The sequence below is a fragment of the Lithobates pipiens genome, unplaced genomic scaffold (assembly GCF_037356315.1).
Source record: "Lithobates pipiens isolate NorthernLeopardFrog02 unplaced genomic scaffold, aLitPip1_a1.2 Scaffold_8, whole genome shotgun sequence".
Lineage (NCBI taxonomy): Eukaryota > Metazoa > Chordata > Amphibia > Anura > Ranidae > Lithobates > Lithobates pipiens.
Window position 1 is genome coordinate 138,062,558 of NW_027507903.1, and position 25,469 is coordinate 138,088,026.

Consider the following 25,469-nt stretch of genomic DNA (forward strand, 5'->3'; position numbering starts at 1 on the left):
AAAAGGTCAGTGATGGAAAGAAAAACTTTCAGCTTCAACAGCATTTATAAGAAAAAATAAATAAAAAACACTGCATATCCACTTCAGCCCCGGACCAATTAACAGCCTAAGGACCAGAGGTCTTTTTACAATTTCGCACTGCACTGCTTTAACTGGTAATTGTGCGGTCATGCAATGTTGTACCCAAACTAAATTTGCGTCCTTTTCTTCCCACAAAAAGAGATTTCTTTTGGTGGCATTTGATTGCCTCTGCGATTTTTATTTTTTGCAATATAAATGGAAAAAGACCGAAAATTTTGAGGAAAAAAAAAAAAGATATTTTCTACTTTTTGTTATAGGAAAAAATCGAATAAACTAAATTTTAGTCATACATTTAGAGCAAAATGTATTCCGCCACATGTCTTTAGTAAAAAAAAAAAAAAAGTCAATAAGCGTATATTTTTTGGTTTGTGCAAAAGTTATAGCGTCTACAAACTAGAGTACATTTTCTGGAATTTACACAGCTTTTAATTTATGACTGCCTATCTCATTTCTTGAGGTGCTAAAATGGCAGGGCAGTACAAACCCCCCCAAATGACCCCATTTTGGAAAGTAGACACCCCAAGGAAATTTCTGAGAGGCATGTTGAGCCCATTGAATATATATTTTTTTTTTGTCACAAGTGATTGAATAATGACACAAATAAAAAAAAAGTTTACAAAAAGTTGTCACTATATGATATATTGCTCACACATGCCATAGTTATAAGTGGAATTGGACCCCAAAATATATTCTGCTGCTTCTCCCGAGTACGGGGATACCACATATGTGGGACTTTTTGGGATTCTAGCCACGTACGGCACCCCGAAAACCAATCACTGCCTTCAGGATTTCTAAGGGTGCAAATTTTTGATTTCACTCCTCACTACCTATCACAGTTTCGAAGGCCATAAAATTCCAATATAACACAAAACCCCCCCAAATGACCCCATTTTGGAAAGTAGACACCCCAAGTTATTTACTGAGAGGCATGTTGAGTCCATGAAATATTTTATATTTTGCCACAAGTTGCAGGAATATTACAATTTTTTTTTTTTGCACAAAGTTGTCACTAAATGATATATTGCTCACACATGCTATGGGCATAAGTGAAATTACACCCCAAAATAAATTCTGCTGCTTCTCCCGAGTACGGGGATACCACATGTGGGGGACTTTTTGGGAGCCTAGCCACGTACTGGACCCCGAAAACCAAGCACTGCCTTCCGGATTTAAATATGAAACGCTACCAAAAAAAAACTGTTAGCGATCGCAGGGATCAGGCCTGACTCTGCGATCGCTGTAGTTATGCGTTTTGTAAGTGAAAGTGATCGATCAATACTGCACTTGGGTGGGCTGGGCGGAGGGGCAAAATGCAGGTGCTAGCAGGCATCTGGGCTGATCCCGCTAACAATGCGTTTTTTTGGAACCCTAAACTGCTGGGGACGCTAGTATAGATCTGATCAGATCAGATATTGATCTGTTCAGATTCTATACCACTACAGGAGGTGTATTCTTCGCGCGTGGGTGTTAGCGGAACTGGCACTAACCTAGCGATGCCTGGGGTGACGCAGACCCTGACCCTAAAACCTAATTGATATCACCCGCCGGGTGATCAGGGGGTTAAACCTTTATTGGGTAATAAATGGTGGGTGCCCTGATGCTATAAAAAGCAAACTAACTAACCAGAGTCACCCTTAACACTTATACGGTGATCACTGGTGAAAGGGTTAACTAGGGGTAATCAGGGGGTTCACATTTTTATTAGGTAGTATATGGGGGTCCCTGGCGCTATATAAAAACCTTTGTGGGCCTGTGTGTTATTTAGTGTCAGTGTAGTGTTTGGTGCAGACTTACTGTGTCCTCTCCTCGTAGTCCGGTCAATAAGACCGCCCCGAGGAGAATGACATCACTTCCTCCTTGCCTGTGTATACAATACACAGTGGGAGGAAGCTTCTCATTCGCAAGGAGCGATCGAGAGGGGATGGCCATCCCCTCATCCCGGATCGCTCCTGAAGCGAACCGGACCGTCGCATCCAGCGGGAGGGGGTCCGATCGGACCCCCCACCCGCTGGAAGGCAAGCACGTACATGTACGTGCTTGTGCATGCCATTGTGATGACGTACAATGGCATGCGGCAGTCGTTAAGTGGATATATACCCTTACAATGAGAAATTATACAAGGGTGCAAATAGAAAGACCTTGAAAAGTACACTACATTACAGTACAGTTTTAGTCTCATCTGACCATAACATCTTTTTCCATGTGGCTTCAGAATCTTCAAGGTGGTCAGATGAGCCTAAATTGATTTGGCCTCAACACCAAATGCTGTATCTGTAGGAAGTACAATACAGTTCACCATCTAAATAACACCATTCCTACAGTAGAGCGACACAGTGGCAATATCCTGTTATGGGGGTCAGCAGCGGCCCGTCCATTAGGGGCGCCGCCCTCCTCTCCACCCTCTATAAGCAGTGGATAGATTCATGAATAGCATGAATCTATCCACTGCTGCCGCCTATTCACGTGTCTGGCACAGGGCACGAGTTACAGCAGACAGTTTTTTTTTAAGCACCCGATTAGAGCCATAGGCTCTAATAGGCTTCAAAAGCAGGTGGGCTTGGGTCGCAGAGGATGTGTCCGGAGCCCACCCAGGTGTGTAGCAACAGCGAATATTCATTCGTTCATTATCACACTGATCCTCTTCCTGGCCAATCGGGAAGCAGGTATGAAACCAGTTTCCCAATTGGCCAAAATGTCAGGCGATCCTACTGGACACCTAGCGCTGGGAGGAGACGCACCGGAGGATGATTCTAAGAGAGGACCGGAGCCTGCCATGCTGGAAGATGGCCAAAGCAGCTCTGACCACTGCCAAAAAGTTGTCATCAATGGGAAGAAGGTTTACTTTCCAAAATGACAATGACCCAAAGCACACAGCAAAAATGACCACACAAAAAAAATAAAATAAATAAATAGTGAGTCCTTGCATGGCCTAGTCAGAGCCCAGACTTAAACCCCAACAAAAATCTGTGGAATGACTTGAAGACTGAGGTCTACAAACGGTTATCATCAAATTTAACTGAACTTGAGCAGTTCTGCAAAGAGTGGGCAAATATTGCGAAGTCTAGATGTGCAAAGTTAGTAGAGACATATCCCAACAGACTAAAGGCTGTAATTAAAGCAAATCGTGGTTCAAAAAAAAAAATTCTGACATAAAGGGTGTCCTTTTTCCACCTCAGTGATTGTTTTTTTCTGTCATGCTGGCATTACATCTTTTACATGGTTATAAGTTGAAAGTGCTAAGCCACCCGGCTCTCTTATGGTTCACTCAGCCCTAGGCCCCCCCGCTGGGACCCACAGACTCCCTCCAGACCCACCAGTCACACCTCCCACACTTCTGGTCTCAGACAACGAATCTTCCACCCCCCCCCCCCCCCAAACACAAACAAACATGTCCCTCCTGTCTCCAAAATGGGAGCCCTATGCCATGCCTGCCCAGCCCCCAACATGCACACCCACAAACCCCGCAGGCCCCAAACAAGCCCCAGAAACAGGACTGAAGGTTTTGTCCCTCCCCAGACACATTGAAATCCTCCAGATCCAGGATCACAAGACCCAGAGGGTACCGACATGCCAGTCTTATCCAGTCAAAAACAAACCTCTGCAGTCTGCCTGGATGTGAATACCACAAGCACAACAGCCCCCCCCCCCCCCCCCCCTATTGCAGGGTCCAGCATATTATACAGATATAAATACACACACACACACTTTCAAATAGTGTAGCCTGACAAAAAACAAAAATTCGGATCCCTACAATATCAGGTTTCCTTTGACGAAGGTTCCTCACAGCTGCTACCATCAAAAAGAAAATAAGGTGCTTAAAAAGATTTCTAACTTACCAAAATACCAAAATGGCCAGTCTGGAATATTAAAATACGTTCCAACAGTCTTACCAGTCCTTAAGAAAAAGAAAAGAAGTAATTTTGGAATGTTAAAAACATGGCAATAAACAACATTTTTCTGTTATAAACACTTCAGGACAAGGACAGAAAACTACAGCACTCTTGTACGCACTGGTGAACACTGCAGGTCACCAAAGAAAAAAAAAAAATAAAAAAAAAAAAACTATGCAGTCAAGGGGCCTCTGCAGGTAAAAAAAAATAAAACACATATTACACATCCATTTTTTTTTTTCTATCCAGCAGGGGCTACAGAGTATAAAAGAAAAGAGGCGCCTCCAAGTGTAGTAATATGGTTACACTAAGGCTGCACACATGAGCATTTACAGCTCGTAAAATGCCTGAAAAACTCCCAACAAGCAAAATCCCATTAAATTTCAATGTCATGACGCTACTTGTACACCAAGACATCGCTTGTATAGCAAAGTGTATTCGTTTTTTTTTTTTTTTTGCTTGTCTTGCAAAAAGCTCTAAAGCCAAGGAGGTTTTACTGTATAGCACTATGTGGGACGCACAGAAGGGTTGCTGCTCCATAGTTATTTATACAATTGTCTGATATACATTTTTGTTATTTGGATTAGTGCAGTTTATGGCTGTGAACTTAGCCATAAAGGGCTGGGAGGCGGTCGGCAGAAAGGGGTTAATGAATGAGCTGCCATAATACTCACATCTCAGTGTAAATAATCCCAGCCAGAGACACATTGAGGAGGCCGCTGGCCAGCACATACTTTCTAGTGCTCGCCTGTTTCCTCATCTTGATGGTGGCGTCAATAAATGACACGTTCAGGTTTTGTTCCTCAGTCTTCATTTCTGGGAGAGAGAAGAGAGAAAGAAACATGGATAGAGAGAATATAATCTATCCTGAATACGCCTCACAGACCACCATCACCTCTCTCTACTGGAACTATCCCCCCCCCCCCCATGATTCTGTGCCCTGATACACACACCCCCCTCAGCCCCAATCTCATTGATTCACGAGTTCCGGCAGAGAAGACTAACGAAGAAAGTAGAAGCAACTTTCTTTTCCATACAACCATTACTGTTGAGGAGTCATTATCAAACACGTGAAATGAAGCCGTACCATAGAGTCGCCGCCACACACAGAGAACGGACACCACACCAAAATGTGGCGGGCGGGCAGCAAACAACCCAACACCCCTCCCTACATTGCTTCACGGTTCTCTACACCCAATGAGAGAGCTCTGGGACTGACGTCTGAATCACGTGACCATTGCTTTGGGCGGGCTCTAGTGGCTAGGGGGCGATGGAAGTGACGTCAGTGGGTGATTCCGGTGTTCTATCAGACTATAGGATGGAGCGCTGTCAGTGCCCCGTCACGTGACCGGAAGAGACGGCAGCATCAGTAGGGGCGGGCGGGGCACTAAGCTGAGGTCATCAGATTTTAGGTCCTGTTGACTACTGCTACTTCTAACCTCACTTACAAACATGCCCCCATGCAGAGTATCTCAGGGAATTATGAATGTAGCCAGATTGCAGTAGCCATAGGAGGGGCTTAAAGGGGAGTTCCAGGCTTTTTATGTTTATTAGAAGTCAGCAGCTACAAATAGTGTAGTTGCTGACTTTTAATAAACAGACACCTGTTTCATGGTCCAGTTATGCGGCCGAACGGGGTGTCGATCCTCTCCGCAGGCGCCTCCATTGCCACTCTGGGCACCCGGCTGTGACAGCTTTTGGCTTCACGGCCGGGCACGCACAGTGCATGCAGGCGATCTCCTGGGACCTGTCGTGTGCAGATGGCGGAAGGAGGAAGTGGGACAGGAAGTCCCCCTCCTAATGAAGCCCCCACTCCCCCCCCAAAAAAATGACATGCCAAATGTGGTATGTAAGGGGGCGAGGAGTGCTTCCATTTCTGGGTGGAACTCCGCTTTAAAGTGGTATGGCTATATAAAATCAGCCTAGTGTTAGTGATAAAGCAAAATAACAAACAAATCCTGTGAGCCTTAAAAAGCTCCCTCTGATCTATATGCCACTATCAAGCTGCAAACGTTAATCACATCTCATACATACATGCATAATAAAACGAAAATAAAAATAACATACACAAAACCCCTGAGGAAGATATGCCACACCCTCAATATCGACATGCGTAGGGGAGGGGCCAGGACGGAGGGAGAGACAGTATACCTGCCTAGAGGAAATACAAGCCATACCCATACTGTTTTTAGTATCTATTAGGCTCTATGAAGTATGGTGCACTGACGCACCTTATACATGTGAGTACCCCGGCGGGGAGAGGTTTTTAACTTGTGTGTAATAAAATTTTAAAAAGATATTGCATCAGCTTTTTTTTCCTTTTTCATGCACTTTTTGAATACTGCATTGAGGAAACTTCTGATCCAGGGAAACAGCTGAGAAACCCATAGTGGTTCATATGCGTGATTTGACTTAGTGTACAAGCTGGTCACACGCTCCAAGGTGAGCTCATTACCATAAGGGGTTTCTGGATTTCACTATGCATGATTCAGAATCACGGCTGGATGTAGAAGCAGGTTGATAATTTGATCACTGGAGATCACGTCGTTTTGCATCTATTTCATACAGTGGTGTGAAAAAGTGTTTGCCCCCTTCCTCATTTCCTGTTCCTTTGCATGTTTGTCACACTTAAGTGTTTCGGAACATCAAACCAATTTAAACAATAGTCAAGGACAACACAAGTAAACAAAATGCAATTTGTAAATTAAGGTGTTTATTATTAAAGGTGAAAAAAAATCCAAACCATCATGGCCCTGTGTGAAAAAGTGATTGCCCCCTAAACCTAATAACTGGTTGGGCCACCCTTAGCAGCAACAACTGCAACCAAGCGTTTGCGATAACGTGCAATGAGGCTTTTACAGCGTCCTGGAGGAATTTTGGCCCACTCATCTTTGCAGAATTGTCCTAATTCAGTTACATTAGAGGCTTTTCGAGCATGAACGGCCTTTTTAAGGTCATACCACAACATCTCAATAGGATTCAGGTCAGGACTTTGGCTAGGCCACTCCAAAGTCTTCATTTTGTTTTTCTTCAGCCATTCGGTGGTGGACTTGCTGGTGTGTTTAGGATCATTGTCCTGCTGCAGAACCCAAGTTCGTTTCAGCTTGAGTACACGAACAGATGGTCGGACATTCTCCTTCAGGATCTCTTGGTAGACAGCAGAATTCATAGTTCCTTTTATCACGGCAAGTCTTCCAGGTCCTGAAGCAGCAAAACAGCCCCAGACCATCACACTACCACCACCATATTTTACTGTTGGTATAATGTTCTTTTTATGAAATGCAGTGTTCCTTCTACGCCAGATATACTTGGACACACACCTTCCAAAGAGTTCCACTTTTGTCTCATCGGTCCACAGAATGTTGTCCCAAAAGTCTTGGGGATCATCAAGATGTGTTGTGGAGAAATTGAGACGAGCTTTGATGTTCTTTTTAAATTAAATTAAAGCGCTCCAGATGACGTCCGTGTGACGAAACGCGTAGGGCGTGGCCAAGCAGCGTACACCTCGAGCTCAGAAGGAGATTACAGAGCGGGAATTTTAAAGTTGTATGCACTACCGCAATTTTAATCAGCCTGTTTGTAAGTAGTTTTAACCTATTTGCTGCAATAAATACAAAGTTTTAAAACAGTATCACACTATGGATGTGCCTCTTCTCTACCTTATATAAACGTGGCACACCACACTCACGGAGGAACGAGGGATCCCTAACTTTCACAGCTGAAGGAAGCCAGAGAGCGGCACAATAGCTAATATTGTGAAGGTTGATCCACCCCGGATGGGGTCCTCTTTCCGGTGAGAGCATAATAATATAACACACTAATAGCCACCGAATGCGAAGAACACCGCTGGAAACCATCACCCCCCTCCTTTTCTCACCTGCGGAATATTCCGTCACTCACTAGAGACTTGTTTTATCACGTTTATTGTTCACAATTCACCTGCATCTTTTATATTCCTATTTTTTAATTTTTTAATTTTATTTTTACATTATATCATTTTTTATTGCATTTTTATGGTATGTCTATGCCTATTATATAGCATCACATTGGACTAAATATTAGATTATTCACTTTTTACTTTTATTCATGTATTTTACTTTTGCATACCAGTATAACACACACGGTTTTTGCACCAGTTATCACATCTAGTTTTACTCTCAGCTTTACCTTCCTTTTTTAAGGCACATAAGAATTTATTTGCACATGCACTTTACTAATAACCATATACTGCCTTGATACAGTGATAAGCATTTCATAACAGGGTCACTAGGTCCTGTGATATTATGACCTTTATTTTATGATTATTTGTGACTTTGCGATTTTTGTGATATTTTTTGGCTCTGGCTTTTATTAACCAGCACGCTGAGAAATATATACAATACATGTTTTTATGCTAAATCAACTAGCACGCTGAAAATTATATGTGCCCCCACTCATATGAGGTTCACTAACACAACATAACACATTTAAGTCCGCATTTTATTTGCCAGTATACTGAGAGTCCGTACTTACCGGTATAGCGCCATATCTATTCCCTCTCTTTGTTTTGATGTTCTTTTTGCTCAGCAGTGGTTTTCTCCTTGGAAATCTGCCATGCAGGCCATTTTTGCCCAGTCTTTTCCTGATGGTGGAGGCATGAACGCTGACCTTAACTGAGGCAAGTGAGGCCTGCAGTTCCTTGGACGTTGTTGTGGGGTCTTTTGTGACCTCTTGGATGAGTCGTCGCTGCGCTCTTGGGGTAATTTTGGGCGGCCGGCCACTCCTGGGAAGGTTCACCACTGTTCCATGTCTTCGCCATTTGGGGATAATGGCTCTCACTGTGGTTCGCTGGATTCCCAAAGCTTTGGAAATGGCTTTATAACCCTTTCCAGACTGATAGATCTCAATTACTTTCTTTCTCAATTGTTCCTGAATTTCTTTGGGTCTCGGCATGATGTGTAGCTTTTAAGGATCTTCTGGTGGACCTTACTGTGTCAAGCAGCTCCTATTTAAGTGATGCCTTAATTGTGAACAGGTGTGGCAATAATCAGGCCTGGGTGTGGCTAGAGAAATTGAACTCAGGTGTGGACAACCACAGTTATAGTATGTTTTAACAAGGGGGGCAATCACTTTTTCACACAGGGCCATGACGGTTTGGATTTTGTTTCACCTTTAATAATAAACACCTTAATTTACAAATTGCATTTTGTGTTTACTTGTGTTGTCCTTGACTATTGTTTAAATTGGTTTGATGTTCCGAAACACTTAAGTGTGACAAACATGCAAAGGAACAGGAAATGAGGAAGGGGGCAAACACTTTTTCACACCACTGTATTTCATCGCCATCAGTACTTTGTTTTTCATCACAGCCTAACACAGGCTGCTACAAAAGACTGTTTAATGCTTATCATATAGGGACAATCATATGGTATATGCACTTGCACTTCTTTATATATATATATATATATTTATTTATTTATTTATTTACTTTTTGCAATTTTGTTGTCACATTGGTATGCATTAAGCACTTTCTGTTTTTATTTTAATTTGTTTTATATGTATATGGTGGCACCACGTAATGGTTAGGAATATATATATATATATATATATATATATATATATATATATATATATATAGTAATATTTGGGGGTTATTTTAGCTTAAAGGTAGAGCTTACCAGTGAGCTGAGTCCACGCCAGATATGCAGTTTTAAGGGCTTGTAGGCCCACTTTTATTTAAAGAAAGAAAAGTCCGATAACAAAATAGTTGCCCACACAGGGGTTTCAGCTTTCCACAGCAATAATGTACGTAGAACCAAAAATACCAAGCCACCTGGCTCTCTTTAGCAGCAATGCTGCTCAGACTTCTGCTGCAGCCCTCTTGGCTCTTTAACAGAGTTCCTGTACACCCAGTACCTCAGCACTCTTTACTAGCTTCTTTTTCAGCCCACAAGCTTGGACCCTCTGTCTGCTCTGACAGACCGACCTGTGCAGACATGCACACTTCTTCTCCCTTACTCGCCTGGACTCCTCGGGAGGGTGGAGCCCAGAACCATGGTCTTGGCTCTGTTTTAAACCCAGGACCCACCTGTGCAATCATCCAGCCAGACTTCTGGCTGTTCCCAAAACCCGGTCCCAGGATTGGAGATTCCGTACTACCACATATCCCCCCCCCTTTGTTTCGACCCAGAGGGCGGAACACCCAAGTTACTTTTGGCACCTCTGTGCCAGATACCATTTACAGAAGTACCCTCCTGTCCAACCTCGCTTCTCCTAACGGGGAACTCCACCCAATGCCTCCTTTGGTGTCTCCCTCTAAGCCTTACTGTCACTCTGCTATGAGCTTTGATGCGACCTTCCCAACTTTTCTTCCGAGTGAATTTCCATAAGCACTTCCTCTCCTGAAATCTTAATGGGTTCCCGTTGGTCTTTCTACCAACCCTTCTGCCTCCACGCTTCAGGTTCCCAGGTTTCCCCAAAACTCTCTCAGCAGTACTGTTCTGAGACTGTAGGGGGCCTATTTCTATAGTGTTTAGAACGGAAACCCACCTCTTATTTCTGGTACCTGACTCAGCAGTCACTAATTGATTACCAGGTTTACCTGTACCTTTGGACACCACATTATCATGTACCATTAACACATTATTTGGTTCATCATTGACAGACATATTCAAACCAACATTAGACCTCTCAATGTTGCACATGTCACCAATGCCTTTTTTTTCAAAATTTGCTAGGGCAGAGTCTGCAGAGGGCACACATACCAGAGGGCCGCCATCACCCACAGGAACCTCACAGGACGCCACCTCCCCTGAGTTCACCCACTCTGCAGGCAGCTGTCCTACCACTTGACCCGTTCTGATGCCATCTGTATTTTTATCCACGCTCCTTGCCCATTCCCCTGTCCCGGGGACCTTATTAGGTTTGTCACCTAGACCAAGCACTGGACTGGGGACCCCAGTCTCTTTAACCACCTTTGTTTGAGCCCTGGTCAGGATCTCTGCTGCTTTCAGGTCCACACATGGTCCTTCCTCCTCATGTGGTTTTTCTACTGGTGCAGTATACACGCCCTTCACCAACTGACCAGCACCACACTGGACCATAGCAGCAGAAATGCTTCCCATCTGGCTGTTAGGAGGTGTAACCACAGGCAATTTAGGCTTATTTTCAACTTCTCCAACGTCTGTCTCAAATACTTCTTCTGGATCTAATCTAGCAGCATACGTAGCGGCAACTTTTAACAAAAGTAGCAAATTTAGGAATAAACCATTCCTGTCCTGTTTTGCTTTGCTCTGTACAGCCTGCCATACAGTGCTCCAACTAGTGGCACTGCGCAGTACCAGCCCATCAGACTGTGGAGGAGACACACTAGTATAGATTGGCTGTACATCCCAAAGTTCAAGCATCTCTTTTAATGCTTTGGTTAATAACCAGGCCCTTGACTCCAGACCCAAGTCCTTCCTGGGGATTTTCATGACACTGGGGATGCAGAGAGACTCACTTGCTGAGACTTGAAAAGTTGCAACGGTTAACGGAACCTCCTCCCGGCTGGAGGTAAACACAGCCTGGTGCTCCACCAGAGCGCTGCCAATTGCTGGACTCATACCCAACTTCTCAGGCTCAGCATCAGTGAACTGCTCCAGAACATTACCAGTGACGTCACGTTAACACTCCATGCCAACCTCAGTTTTGTGGGTCATGGACAATGTCTCTGCTGTGCCCTTATTTGGTTCATCCTGCTCACCAGGGTTAACTCCTGCAGCTGCCACCGCGCCCTCAGATACAAGCTGTTCTGCAGCCCCTCCTGCTGGCCCAGCAGAAACCGTGTCCACCTTATCTTTGTGCATAAAAGCCTTATCTATCAGGGAGATAAGATTTTTGCTCCAACCATCCCAATCTGTTGTATGTGCGCTCCCTTCTGCGGTACTCCTCAGCACCGATCCATCTGCCCAAGGAGACACATAAGAACAGACTGGCTTAGTTGCAGACTCATTACACCAGTCATTGTAAATTATGTCAGACTGTGGTAGCACAGGTTGCAATACACCATATTCACCACCTTTCTCAGCTTGCATTTCATAAGCCTCACACACCTTTGCATTTTTCACAGGTTGTGTTAATCCACCATTTACCTGCACATTTTTAGTACTAGCAGCTTGCACTAACACATTACCATTACACGGTACAGTTCCATTCTGTCCCACCAGAGTGACATCGCAGTTGTCCAGGGCAACCTCTGACTCCAATACATGAAGTTCCCTGGAGATTCCTGTGGACAACTGTGCTGTCTTACCACCAGTTGCTACAGGCAACGGCCCATTTTTGATAACCCCAGGTTCTTTCAGAGCAAAAGTTTTCCCAACAGCATTAAACTTTTCATTAACAGTAACACTTATAGCATTTTTTGCATTTGTAGGCTGTCCTAGCCCATGGTCAACTTGAGCCTGATAGTCATTAGACACAACACTTTTAGTCATCAACACAGGTTCTATTTGGATTTTAACCCTTGCATTCCCACTATATAGGGAAAAGTCATTCTCAAGTGCACATTCAGTGGCCCCACTAACTGGGGTCACTCTCACATCATCATGGACAGTCTCGTAACCAGTCCTTTTATACATGAAATCAGCAGTTCCAGCCATCATTTCATTAAAGACAGTCTTACCCACCGCAGTAGTTGGGGTCACCATCTTCATTTGAGTACGTCGTCTTATGCACCAGTCCTCTGCTGCACTTTTACTGGCCAACTCCTCCTGGTGGCCATGGGATGAAACTACAGCAGGCATCTCCCACCGTTTAGCACCCCCTGCAGGCACAACAGGAAACTTCTTGTTGCTAGGGGTGACTGCAAACATATTTTCACCGGAATCTGGGCCTACAGACAATTTTTTTTTCTCAGCAACATTATCTCCAGCCGTATTCCATAACCTAGGGCAAGAAAACATGCCATGCCCCAGCTGGCCACATTTCAGGCATGGTACTGGACGATTTTTTCCCAAAGCGATTCTCTCCTGGTGATTCCCAGCTGGCTGGAATGCACAGGCCTCTTTGTGGGGACGCTGAACCAAACCTCTACTGCAGCTCCTTTCAGGCATAAATTTCACTCCGGTTGCCATGGGAGACCGCACTCTCCCAGCAGAACTTTGCTGGCTCTCTCCAACATGATAAATTGGCTCCTCCACTTTCCACGATCCTTATTAGACATAGCCCATGGCCATGGTACAGAGACAGCCCGACTGGCTTCCTTTGCGTTGCTATGGGCAACCACTCTCATCCTCAGCCTTTGATCAGCCTCTCTCCTTGCATATAGCATGGGCTTCTCTCTGCTGGATCCCGTCTCATGCTGTGACACATTCACATCTTTCACAATAGCTGTTGTTTTATCTGCAGCAGCTTTGCCAGGGGCAACAACAGCCCTCTTCCAATTATGGACATCCAGCGGCTTTCCCCTTGCACTGAGGGTTGGCTTCCTTTCCTCTGTAGCTTGGTTCAGTGATGCTAAATGCCGCTTGCACCAATCCACTGCAGATTCAAATGCTGGTGGACTCTCCATAACAGCAGTCACCTGTGCACTCATTGCACCAGTGTTGCTAGGGACAACCCCAGCCCTTTTTCTCCTTGATACACTCTGATCAGGTATGTATGGGGCTCGTTCGGGCGGTAACATCCCCTCCAACCACAGAGCTCTGTCTCTCATTTCAGCAAACCTTGCTTCTTTTAGGACCTTTGACCGCCCCATACTTAGAGACTCCAGAACAACTTTAAACAGTCCAGGAAAATGAAAGTGTCTCTTTTAAAGCAAGTTGCTTTTCTCTTCATGCAAGCTTTCCTCACCTGCACATTGCACACACTGATTATGCTGTCTCATGCACACAAACACATTTCATAGCAAGGAAAAAATAAATAAAAAATTTGACTTTTCATTCACAGGTACACCACCTGCAACACACAATGCCTTTTGCCTGGCTGCACTTCCACACACAGCCAATAGTTCCTGACTTGAACTTACTGTAGAGCAAGGACCCGGATTCCACCGTCTTCTGCCCGCATTCTCCACCACTTGTAATATTTGGGGGTTATTTTAGCTTAAAGGTAGAGCTTACCAGTGAGCTGAGTCCACGCCAGATATGCCGTTTTAAGGGCTTGTAGGCCCACTTTTATTTAAAGAAAGAAAAGTCCGATAACAAAATAGTTGCCCACACAGGGGTTTCAGCCTCCCACAGCAATAATGTACGTAGAACCAAAAATACCAAGCCACCTGGCTCTCTTTAGCAGCAATGCTGCTCAGACTTCTGCTGCAGCCCTCTTGGCTCTTTAACAGAGTTCCTGTACACCCAGTACCTCAGCACTCTTTACTAGCTTCTTTTTCAGCCCACAAGCTTGGACCCTCTGCCTGCTCTGACAGACCGACCTGTGCAGACATGCACACTTCTTCTCCCTTACTCGCCTGGACTCCTCGGGAGGATGGAGCCCAGAACCATGGTCTTGGCTCTGTTTTAAACCCAGGACCCACCTGTGCAATCATCCAGCCAGACTTCTGGCTGTTCCCAAAACCCGGTCTCAGGATTGGAGATTCCGTACTACCACAATATATATATATATTTAATCAAATCTATTGAGTGTGGTTCTGGCACTATTTGCACTTGTGCACTTTTTTCCAGTTGTGTGTTTACATTTGTGTGCGCATTATTTGCTTGCCACAGATTGCACCTGCACTTTATAACAGATGTGTGTTAATTTATGCACTTTATTACTCACCTGTGCATCTATAATTATAGAACAAGGCACGGATTATTAGGTATAAGACCTATCTAGCGCAGCGTATGTTATTTTTATTTTAGTGTTAGTGATACACAGAGGGCAGAGGTCAAAATTAAGTAATGATCAGGGTGCAAAGGTAAGTAACACAGGAGTCTGGGGTAGGGTGACCACATTTCCAAACTAACATTCAAGGACACCCCCCCCCAAAAAAAAGATGATCTCAAAACTCTCCAAAAACGAGGGTTTTAGAGCAGCAGTTCCCAACCTTTGGACAGGGGGTAGGTTGGGGGATGGGAGAATTTAGTCTCGGGGTTGACAGGAAATTTGATTGCTGGTGATTTGTCAGGCGAATGGCTGGTGGTAGCACTTAAATCACCCCGACACCATGCTTGAAATGGTGTCAGGATGATTGAAGTGCATTATTTCTATTACAACATTATAATATATAATGAAATAGTTCAACTCACCTTAATGCAGAATCAGTGGGAACCCTGAGCTTGTCACTTGCCACCAGATGCAGACCACGTTAACGGTGGAGTCGGAGCCGGGCCTGTCGGAGATGATAGAGGAGGTGGAGTTGACATCTATGGTGGAGCCTGCGCAAGCCTAGAGAAGATAGAGGAGGTGGGTGGGTGCCAGACATTCGTGGTGGAGGCGGAGCCGGCCTGGAGATGATAGGAGGTGGGTAGAGTGGGCATCCATGGTGGAGGTGGCCGTGTGGAGAGCACTAGGTGCGGTGGAGGGGAAAGTTACCTCCTCTCCTGCTTTGAATGAATGGCAGGGAGTCCCAGCCGTGACCTCACTGGTTGCTAGATGCCAGGTGACCCTAGCAACCAGTTGCCTGGCCAGTAGAAGAGTCTTTCAGGTGATGGTGGAGGCAGGGTTTGCTACTCTGTCAGCTTCATTCCGGGACACTATTGTGACCTGGGACAGACCTGCTGATTGCAGTACTGTCCTGGGCAATCTGAGACATGTAGTCACCCTTGTCTGGGGCAAGTAATGTTTAAACTGCAGGAGCAGGTAACAGAGTACAGTGGTCAAGAGTATGTAGCGCACAGTGCAGGAGTCAGGAAAAAGTAACACACAGAGTGCAGTGGTCAGGAGTAAGTAACACACAGGGTGCCGGAGTAAGTAGCGCACCGAATGCAGGGGTCAGGAGTAAGGAACACGCAGGGGTAAGTAGCGCACAAAGTGCAGGGGTCAGGAGTAAGTAACACTCAAAGGTCTGGGGCAAGAAACGCTTAGAATGGAGGAGTTAGTAACAGAGTGCAGTGGTCAGAAGTAAGTAACACATAAAGTGCAGGAGTATGTAATGCTCAGGGTGCAGGCTCGTGAGTAAGTAACATTAGGGGTGCAGGCGTAAGTAGTGCACTGAGCGCAGGGGACAAGAGTAAGTAATGCTCAGAGTGCAGAGTTTAGGAGTAAGTGATGCTAAGGGGTCAGGAGTAATACTGAGAGTGCAGGAGTAAGTAATGCTCAGAGTGCAGGGGTCAGGAGTAAGTAATGCATAGAGTGCAGGGGTGTTAAGCAGGGCATGCCAGTAGACAAGTTGGCTCCTCTCGGCAGACTTCTGTGCATCTCCACAGGCTAATCCATGCTCCTTGTGGACGTAGGAATTGGACACATACTCATGAGTGCGAACAATTGTGCATGCATCGGCATGCTTATGCGCACTTGTGACATGTCGGAGCCAAATTGGCTATTTAACCACTTGCCTATTGGACACTTTCACCCCCCTTGCTGCCCAGGCCAATTTTCAGATTTCAGCGTTCTCACTCTTTGAATGACAATTGCGCGGTCATGCAACACTGTAGCCATATGAAATATTTATAATTTCTTTCCATAAATAGAGCTTTCTTTTGGTTGTATTTAATCACCACTGGGATTTGTATTTTTTGCTGGGGCTGCACTGATAATCAGGACACTGATAAATTTACTTAAACTAGTATATTACCTTTAACACAAATAATTGTTAATTGATGATTTTATAGTTATATGCAAGATGGGCATGCTTCTATTTGCCCACTAGAGGGACCTCACATACAGTCTATGCTTGCACACCGATAGTACAGTATTTAAAGATGAACGCCAGGAATTTAGTCACTTTTTAAGATACTCCAGGTTATTATAGGTTAAGTCCAAAGAGGTACATAGCACATGAACTTTTCACTTTTATTTTCAATTTATGTTTTTACTGAGTGAAATCCCTATACTTGTGGCACTCTGATGCTGGACCTTCGGGTCTTGGTATCTGCAGTTGTAGAGTTGTATGCAGCTCTGCCTGCCCCTCCTGTTGCTAAATCACGGAGTGCTCATTCAGTGCATGAGAAAGCAATGGGCGTTATTTACTAAAGTCCAATTTGCACTGCAAGTGCACTTGGAAGTAAAGTCGCTGTAGAGCCGAGGGGGACATGCAAGGAAAATAAAAAACAGCATTTTAGCTTGCAAATAATTGGATGGTAAAATCAGCAGAGCTTCCACTCATTTCAGATCTACCCCTTAGATTTAGAGCGACTGCATTTCCAAGTGCACTTGCAGTGCAAAGTGGATTTGCCTTTCATAAATAACCCCCAATGCCTCTCTTCTCCGAGCGCTGGGAGTATTGCAATAGCTGTACACCCAGCACTCAATAAAACTGTTAGATGTAAATAAAAGCGGTACTAACGTTTAGAGCAATGTGTTCCCAGGGCTGAATGCCAGGAACAGAGTGCTTGTATTCCAGGCATTTGTCTCTGGGCACATACTGGCATAAGCCCCCCCTTCACGTTGATTTGACATGCCAATTTGCATGCCATGTCACAGCCTATTGCCGGCCAAATTCCGAATCAGTGTGACGCCGACTTTGTGAAACTGCACCGATTCCCCAAAGTAGTTCCTGCACTACTTTTAGTAACTTCAGGGGCAATTTCAATAGACATCTGTACATAAAGCCACACAGATGTCTTTCAAATTGCCCCTGAACTTGCACTGAAATGCGGCTTTGAAATCATTTGAATTCAGCTTGACTCACACTATTTCAAACCTGAACTCAGTCTGAACGAGGGCTAAACGTCGCTACCACTCCTGCATCGTCCAGCCGCAGCAGCTGTCAGCCTCTCCTAGTGTTTTTCACTGGCTGCAGGGCTAGAGTTGCAGACGCTCATAGAGTTTTTATATTAGACTAATTATTCAAATGCTTTTTTAATGAATCAGTACATTTCCATTAGTTTCAATCCTGATTAAGCAGATGTAATATTAACATTGTTAGGAATAAGAAGGGAAATATGAACACCTAGCATGCAGTTTTCTCTCCCATTTTTAGAAACGTTTGCTGAATGTACAGGTTTTTAGCAATAACACAGTGGGGGTTAGTGCAAAGTAGATTTGCCTTTCGTAAATAACCCCTAATGTTCTAAACAAATGTGTTTTCTCTTATATTCACCGACCGACACAGCTCCTCTCTTCCTCTCTGTAACAAAATGGGTTGTTAGCCCTATCACTGGAGATTACTAGGCAAAGTTGTAATACAACACTTCAGAACTTTTAGTTCCACCCAGGGGGCGGCCCCTAGGCTACAATCCCCACAGTCTGCCCTAGCAGCCTCAGTTTTATTTTGCCTAGTGAAGGAGATACACCTAGGAACCCTGCGGGCCCATAGGCCCGTGTTTTTTTTTGATGCAGAAGCTTGGCTTTTTGCGCAAGATGAATGATCCTGTGATCTTCTATCAACAGCCGGCTGGGTGACAGGCTGGTTCACTTATTCTTGTAGTCTCCCCAGTCTGGCCATCGAGCGTGTGCAGGTTGCAGCTACGGCTCGGCAGGCCACTACATACCTCAGCTCCAGAGGTGGTCGGTGAGCTTTTATGCTCTGGGGCATACATATGACGGGCTACTGATGTCTGCGTCACAGTAGGCAGGGCCAGTAGACTTCCCTGTACTGATCAGGAGTTGGCTACAATGGAATGTCTCCCAGCTCTTCAGGACTGGTAGGTACAGCTCTCCCTGTCTCGGCAGGGTTGAGCAGCTGGGCATTCCCTGGGAGGTCGATTCAGGGGCCCCCTCACCCCCATCTCTTCTCTCCCCTGTCCCTAACTCCCCTTCTTTCCTCCCCTCACGGGGGGGGGGGGGGGCTGTACATGTACTGAGCGGTGTGTGTGTGCCCTGGGCTCTCACCTGGGCTTCAGGCGGCCATTTTCCCGGTGATTCCCTATTCAGAACACTGGCGGCCATTTTCTTGAAGCCGGACCACATTTTTTGTGCTCTAGCAGCAGCTCCTGTGCCCTCAGCTTCCTTTTTTGTCATCACGGAGCGCTGGGAGGTTTTTCTGTGTAATCTGGAAACGTGTTTCAAATCGCTCAGTGATCGTTCACCGATTGTACTGATGGACTGCCACCGACACAGCTTTGGTTCCTCTGCATCTGGGAGCACTAGGGATCTACAGGCACTGCTGTAAAACAGCGCAGAACTCCTCAGGGCGGTGAGTCCGGCGGTTTAGAACCCCTCAGTCAGCGGCAGCAAGGTGGGTGGGACTGTCACTGTCCTAAGTCCCCTTCGGGTGACAGACAGGGTAGGGTCAGCATGGCTTCAGAAACTGGTGTTTCTTCCCCCGAAACCCAGGCAATTGCAACCGGGTCACCTGCGGACTGCGCGGTCCCTATGGACACCCTGACGGCGGTCCTCAATTAGTTCGTTGCCAAGATAGAGGCGGTGCGTGGGAAGAAAGGTGCTAAAAAGCGGCCCCTGCCCCCCCCTGTCCTCTGGGGAGAGCTCTGACGTAGACTTGGGTCCTGCTGAGGCCGGTGACCCCTGCTCTGTCTTGTCAGATGATGCTGACCAGGACCGTTCGGACAGTGAGGATGAGTCCCCGTCCGGGTTCGTGCGCAACAAAGTGCTTGTTGGAGCACTTATCACAGCTGTGCGTGATACCCTGAAGATTCAGGAGCCAGTGGATCCATCTGCTGATGTACCGGTCCCTTTTGGGTCCCGCAAGCCAGCACTCTCACCTAAGGTATTCCTGTATCTGACTTATTTTGACAAGTTAATTTACAAGGAATGGGGTCGTCCACAACTGACCTTTTCGGTCCCCAAATACATGGCGGTGCGTTAACCCTTTGAGGAAAGCCTTCTCAAGAAATGGTATTTCCCCAGTATCCAGGTTAAATAAAGTAACCACGATCCCGGTTGAGGGAACTCCTGCATTCCAGGATCCCACGGACAGGAAGGCCAAGGCGGTGGCTCGTTCCTTGTTTACGGTAGTGGGGTCAGCCGTGCGACCTGTACTGGCATCCGCACTGATGTCGCAGACACTGACTGAGTGGGCAAAACTTTTGCACCGTGAATTCGGAGAGCAACAGGCCTCCCCTGTCTGCGTAGAACTAGCAAACCAACTAGTGCAAGGCCTTAAGTACATCTGTGACGTGACCTAGGATACTCTCCCTCTGTTATCCAGGGCTTCAGTGTCAGCTGTGGTGCTGAGGCGCCTGATTTGGCTAAAATGCTGGTCTGCTGACCGGGCATCCAAAAAAGCCCTGACGGACCTTACTTTCCTTGGCGACTGGCTCTTTGGAGCCTCGTTGGATGACATTATTAAAAATGCCACTGGTGGTAAGAGTACACTACTCCCGCAGGCCAGGAAAGCTAAGGAGCCACGTCGTAGGCAAGGGCCCTCTTTTTCCGCTCACAAGTGGCTTTATCGTCCGCCCGGAGCTTCGACAAAACGTCCCCAGCCCGACAGGACGCCCACGGATGATCAAAAACGTCCCTGGAACCGCAAGCCTAACAAGCCTGGGAATAAAAGTGCTACCGCATGAAGGTTTGCCCCCACCCATGTCTTGGGTGAGGGGTCACCTTCGGGAGTTTGCAGCCCGGTGGTCCTCCTGGTTATCAGACCAATGGGTCTGTGATCTGATTTCCACAGGCTACAAGATAGAGTTTCTCTCTTGGCCACCAAACAGATTCTTCCCCTCCAGCATACCCGTTTCCCCTGTTCGCCGGGAGGCCCTGTTGGGGGCGGTAAGGGATTTGCTGAATCACGGGGTGATTGTACCAGTCCCGGAATCGGAATGCTTCCAGGGATTCTACTCAAATCTGTTTGTGGTTCCCAAGAAGGAAGGGGTACGTCCGATCTTGGACCTAAAGGCCCTCAATCACTTTGTAAAAGTGCAGAGGTTCAGAATGGAATCAGTTCGCTCAGTAGTCGCTGCACTCCATCAAGTGGACTCCCTGGCATCCTTAGACATCCAGGATGCATACCTGTACATACCCATATGCCTTCGGCATCAAAAATTTCTGCGGTTTGCAGTCGGGGAAGCCCATTACCAATTTGTGGCTCTTCCCTTTGGTTTGGCATCAGCCCCCCGAGTCTTTACCAAAGTACTGGCTCCAGTATTGGCGTTGCTGAGACAACGTGGGATCGCGATCGTGGGCTACCTAGGTGATCGCCTTCTGAGAGCATCTTCCGCCTCAGAATTAGAGGAGGATGTGGTGATCACCATGCAGACCCTTCACGAATTTGGATGGCTGCTGAACCTAAAGAAGTCGGTGATTGTACCGACCCAGCATCTGGAGTACCTAGGTTTGCTGTTGGACTCCAGGGAAGCGAGAGTTTTTCTCCCTTCAGACAAATTGCAGATTCTCAGATCCACGGTCAAACTACTGATGAATCGCAAGTGGTCGTCACTCCGGTTTTGCATGCGAGTACTGGGACTCATGGTAGCCTCCTTCGAGGCAGTACCCTACGCCCAGTTCCACACCTCTTGTTAAAACGGGACAAATCTCAGCTGTCCCTAGATCAACAGATCCAGGTGAGCCAGCCATTCAGGGACTCTCTGATCTGGTGGTTGAGGTCCTCGGTGATTCAGTCCGGAAAATCGTTCCTTCCTCTGAAATGGACGGTGATCACTACGGACGTCAGTCTATCCGGCTGGGGTTGAGTGGTTGGGGGTTCAGTCGGCTCAGGGCCTCTGGTCGACGAAGGAATCCGAGTTGCCGATCAATCTGCTCGAATTGAGAGTGATCAGGCTGTGTCTCCACACATGGTCGGTGTGTCTTCAAGGGTGTCCGATCAGGATACAGTCGGACAACACCACGGCTGTGGCGTACGTAAATCACCAAGGGGGAACAAGAAGCTCAGCCGCTGCTCCGGAGGTCGCTCACATACTTCGGTGGGCAGAGCGACACGACCCTGTCGGACATTTACATCCCAGGAGTGGAGAACTGGCAGGCGGACAGATTCGACAGATGCTGGACCCAGGAGAATGGGCATTGCATCCAGAGACTTTCAGGCTGCTGTGCCTGAAGTGGGGAACACCAGGTGTGGATCTACTGGCCTCCCGTCTTAATCGGAAGATGCCAAGATTGGTGTCCAGGACAAGAGATCCTTGGGCAGACGCGTCAGCCGCGCTGGTGGCTCCGTGGGATCAGTACCAGCTGATCTACGCCTTTCCTCCACTGAAACGGTTGCCTCGTCTGCTTCGCAGAGTGGAAGCCGAAGGGATCCCAGTGATTCTGGCTGCCCCAGATTGGGCTCAGCGTCCTTGGTATGCAGAACTGGTGCGTCTGGTGGCAGACGCTCCCTGGCGACTGCCGTTGTGAGAGGACCTCCTATCTCAAGGTCCAATTTTCCATCCTGCTTTACCATCACTGGCTTTAACAGCATGGCTATTGAGAGCCAGGTGTTGAGGAACCGGGGTCTGTTGGTGATTCCGACTATGTTAAGGGCATGGAAATCATCTTCTCAGAAGATATACCATTGTACCTGGAAGGCCTACATCTCCATGTGTGAGGAGAAAGGATGACATCCGCGTTCCTTTTCCATATCCAGGATTAAGCACCATCAAAGGGCAAATTTCAGCCTTAGCTGTCTTTTTTCAACGACCCCTGGTATTGCACTCCTTAGTGAGTACATTTGTTCAGGGAGTACGGTGCGTCCTCCGTTAACTCCATGGGATTTGAACCTGGTGTTGTCGGCGCTTCAGAAACTGCTGTTTGAGAATATCAGGGAGATTCCCCTGTTGACTCTTTCCCAGAAAGTGGTCTTTTTAGTGGCCATCACATCGGCCAGGAGGGTTTTGGAACTGGCGGCCTTGTCCTGCAAGTTGCCCTATCTGGTTATCCACAAGGATAAGGTGGTGTTGTGTCCACAACCGTCCTTTCTTCCGAAGGTGGTCTCGGCTTTTCATATCAATGAGGACATTGTATTACCATCGCTGTGTCCTAAGCCGCAGCACCCTAAAGAGGTGGCCCTTCACGCTTTGGATGTGGTTAGGGCTCTGAAGGAATATTTGTCTGCCACAGCTCCCTTTCGGAAGTCAGACTCACTGTTTGTTTCGGTAGCTGGTCCAAAGAAAGGCATGGCGGTCTCGTCGGCCACCATTTCCAGGTGGATCAGACAGATTGTAGTACAAGCCTACGCCTTGAAGGGGCAGGTGCCCCCCTTTCCAGTCAAGGCCCACTCCACAAGGGCAATCGGAACGTCTTGGGCCTTCCGACACCAAGCGTCGGTCGCTCAGGTGTGTAAGGCGGCAACCTGGTCATCTGTCCATACGTTTACCAAGTTTTACAAGGTAGACGTCAGTGCATCGGCTGATGCCTGTTTTGGCCACAAAGTTTTGCAGGCGGCCGTGTAGTTGCAATTGAATATGCAACCGATATTTTTTCTTGTTTTTTCGAAAAAACGCAGTACTGTTATGTTAATGCACTGTTGCATAACTTACGCAGTTGGCTGCGGTCTTGGGGATCACTCCTGTTGAGGATACCCTGGGTTTTGTGGTGGTTTTTTCCACGCACTGCTGTTTTTTTGTGGGTTTAGTTTCACTAGTTTCCACCTGCCATGGTTTGGGGACATCCCATTTTGTTACAGAGAGGAGCTGTGTCGGTCGGTGAATATAAGAGAAAATAGGATTTTTGTACTCACCGTAAAATCCTTTTCTCTGTAATTCATCGACCAACACAGCACCCGCCCCTCCTTTTTTTTTTCTCTTTACGTTATACTGCTTGTTGACGTACTGATGCTGCTAGGGTAGACTGGGGATTGTAGCCTAGGGACCGCCCCCTGGGCGGAACTAAAAGTTCTGAAGTGTTGTATTACAACTTTGCCTAGTAATCTCCAGTGATAGGGCTAACAACCCATTTTGTTACAGAGAAAAGGATTTTACGGTGAGTACAAAAATCCTATTTTTTATATTTCAATATTTTTATTGAAAGGATAACAAAGTTCAGAACAACCAGACACATAGACAGAATGGCGTAAATTTTTCAGATCATCGCGTAACAATACAGAGAAATAAAAGGTATGGCTATTAGGGATGGCCTTGCGGTTCACCCAGCGGTCAGTTTGCGGCAAATTTTGCGTGTTCACGATTCGCCAAACCGGTGGACTTCTAGCGCTGTTCGCGCGGTGGACATATGCATTTACATTGTTAAAGAACTTTGACCCATGATGACACATCCATCATGGGGTACAGGACAGCCAATTGAGACATTTCAGCACATGGACAATTGGACATTCCCCCTACCTTATAAATAGACCTGATCTGGCGGCCATTTTACATTCTGTCAGTGTAGGGAGAGGTTGCTGTGTGGAGCAGGGCCAGACTGTAGTGACACAAATCGCTAGCTATTAGGTCCACAAAAGTCCTTTTAAGGACTGGTATAGATGTACAGTATATAGGGTTCTGGTGCACTGCTGCTGACTGCTGTGCTGCTGATTGCTGAGTGCACTGCTGACCGATTCTGCAGCTGTATTTTGTCAGTGTAGGGACAGGATGCTGTGTGGAGCAGGGACAGTCAGTTTAATCACTAGCTATTACTATTAGGTCCACAAAGGTCCTTTTAAGCACTGGTATAGGTGTACAGTATATAGGGTTGTACACGTATAATATACTTTCTTTCAAATATAGAAAGCCTATTATACTTGACTGCTGTGAGCTGATTGTTGCCCGATTCTGCAGCTGTCTTTTATCAGTGTAGGGACTGAGGGACAGCTTGGTGTTTGGAGCAGGGACAGTCTGCAAATCACTAACTACTAGGTCCACAAAGGTTCTTTTATAGGTGTACAGTATATAGGGTTGTACAGGTATAATATAATTTCTTTCAAATGTAGAAAAGCCTATATAGTACACTGCACTGCTGTGCTGCTGACCGATTCTGCAGCTGTCGTTTTTCAGTGTAGGGAGGGACAGTTTGGTTTTTGGAGCAGGAACAGTCTGCAATTCACTAGCTACTAGCTAGCTACTATTAGGTCCACAAAGGTCCTTTTAAGGACTGGTATAGGTGTACTATTTGGTGTGCAGTATATAGGGGTGTAATACATGTATAAAATACTTGCACATATAGAAAGCATAGTATAGTGCATTTCCACTGTGCAGTATTGCTGAGCGGTTCTGCAGCGATATTACAAAGAGCGACAAACGTAATTTAAAAAAAGTATTATAACTGGTGTGATAGACCAGTGGCCCCCAAAAACGACAGATTGAAGGGGGGGGTTATATACCTTCTTCCACATACATACTGCACTTCTCTAGAGACTTTTATCACAGGGTCATTTAAGAAATGACAGGCAGAGGAAGAGGCAGGCCCTTCTGCAGGGGTGGTAGTGGTAGGGCAGGAGCAACAGGCTTGAGCCAAAGTGGGAAATTGCAGAAGTGCTCTCTATCTCGGTGCTGGTGTCAGTGCTCTCTATCTCGGTGCTGGGGTCAGTGCTCTCTATCTCGGTGCTGGTGTCAGTGCTCTCTCTCTATCTCGGTGCTGGTGTCAGTGCTCTCTATCTTGGTGCTGGTG

General features: G+C 46.4%; 1 protein-coding gene across 1 annotated transcript in view; it reads right to left on the minus strand.

Annotated features, from left to right (window-relative positions):
• Nucleotides 1–5,216, minus strand: part of TMEM209 (transmembrane protein 209) — a 70,086-nt gene extending 64,870 nt beyond the window's left edge. The window contains exons 1-3 of the mRNA XM_077473023.1: nucleotides 5,059–5,216; nucleotides 4,646–4,787; nucleotides 3,918–3,976 (exon numbers count right to left, since the gene is read on the minus strand). Coding sequence (XP_077329149.1) covers nucleotides 3,918–3,976; nucleotides 4,646–4,785 — 199 coding nt within the window. The 5' untranslated portion in view covers nucleotides 4,786–4,787; nucleotides 5,059–5,216. The remainder of the gene's footprint in view (nucleotides 1–3,917; nucleotides 3,977–4,645; nucleotides 4,788–5,058) is intronic.
• Between the last annotated feature and the right edge of the window lie 20,253 nt (nucleotides 5,217–25,469).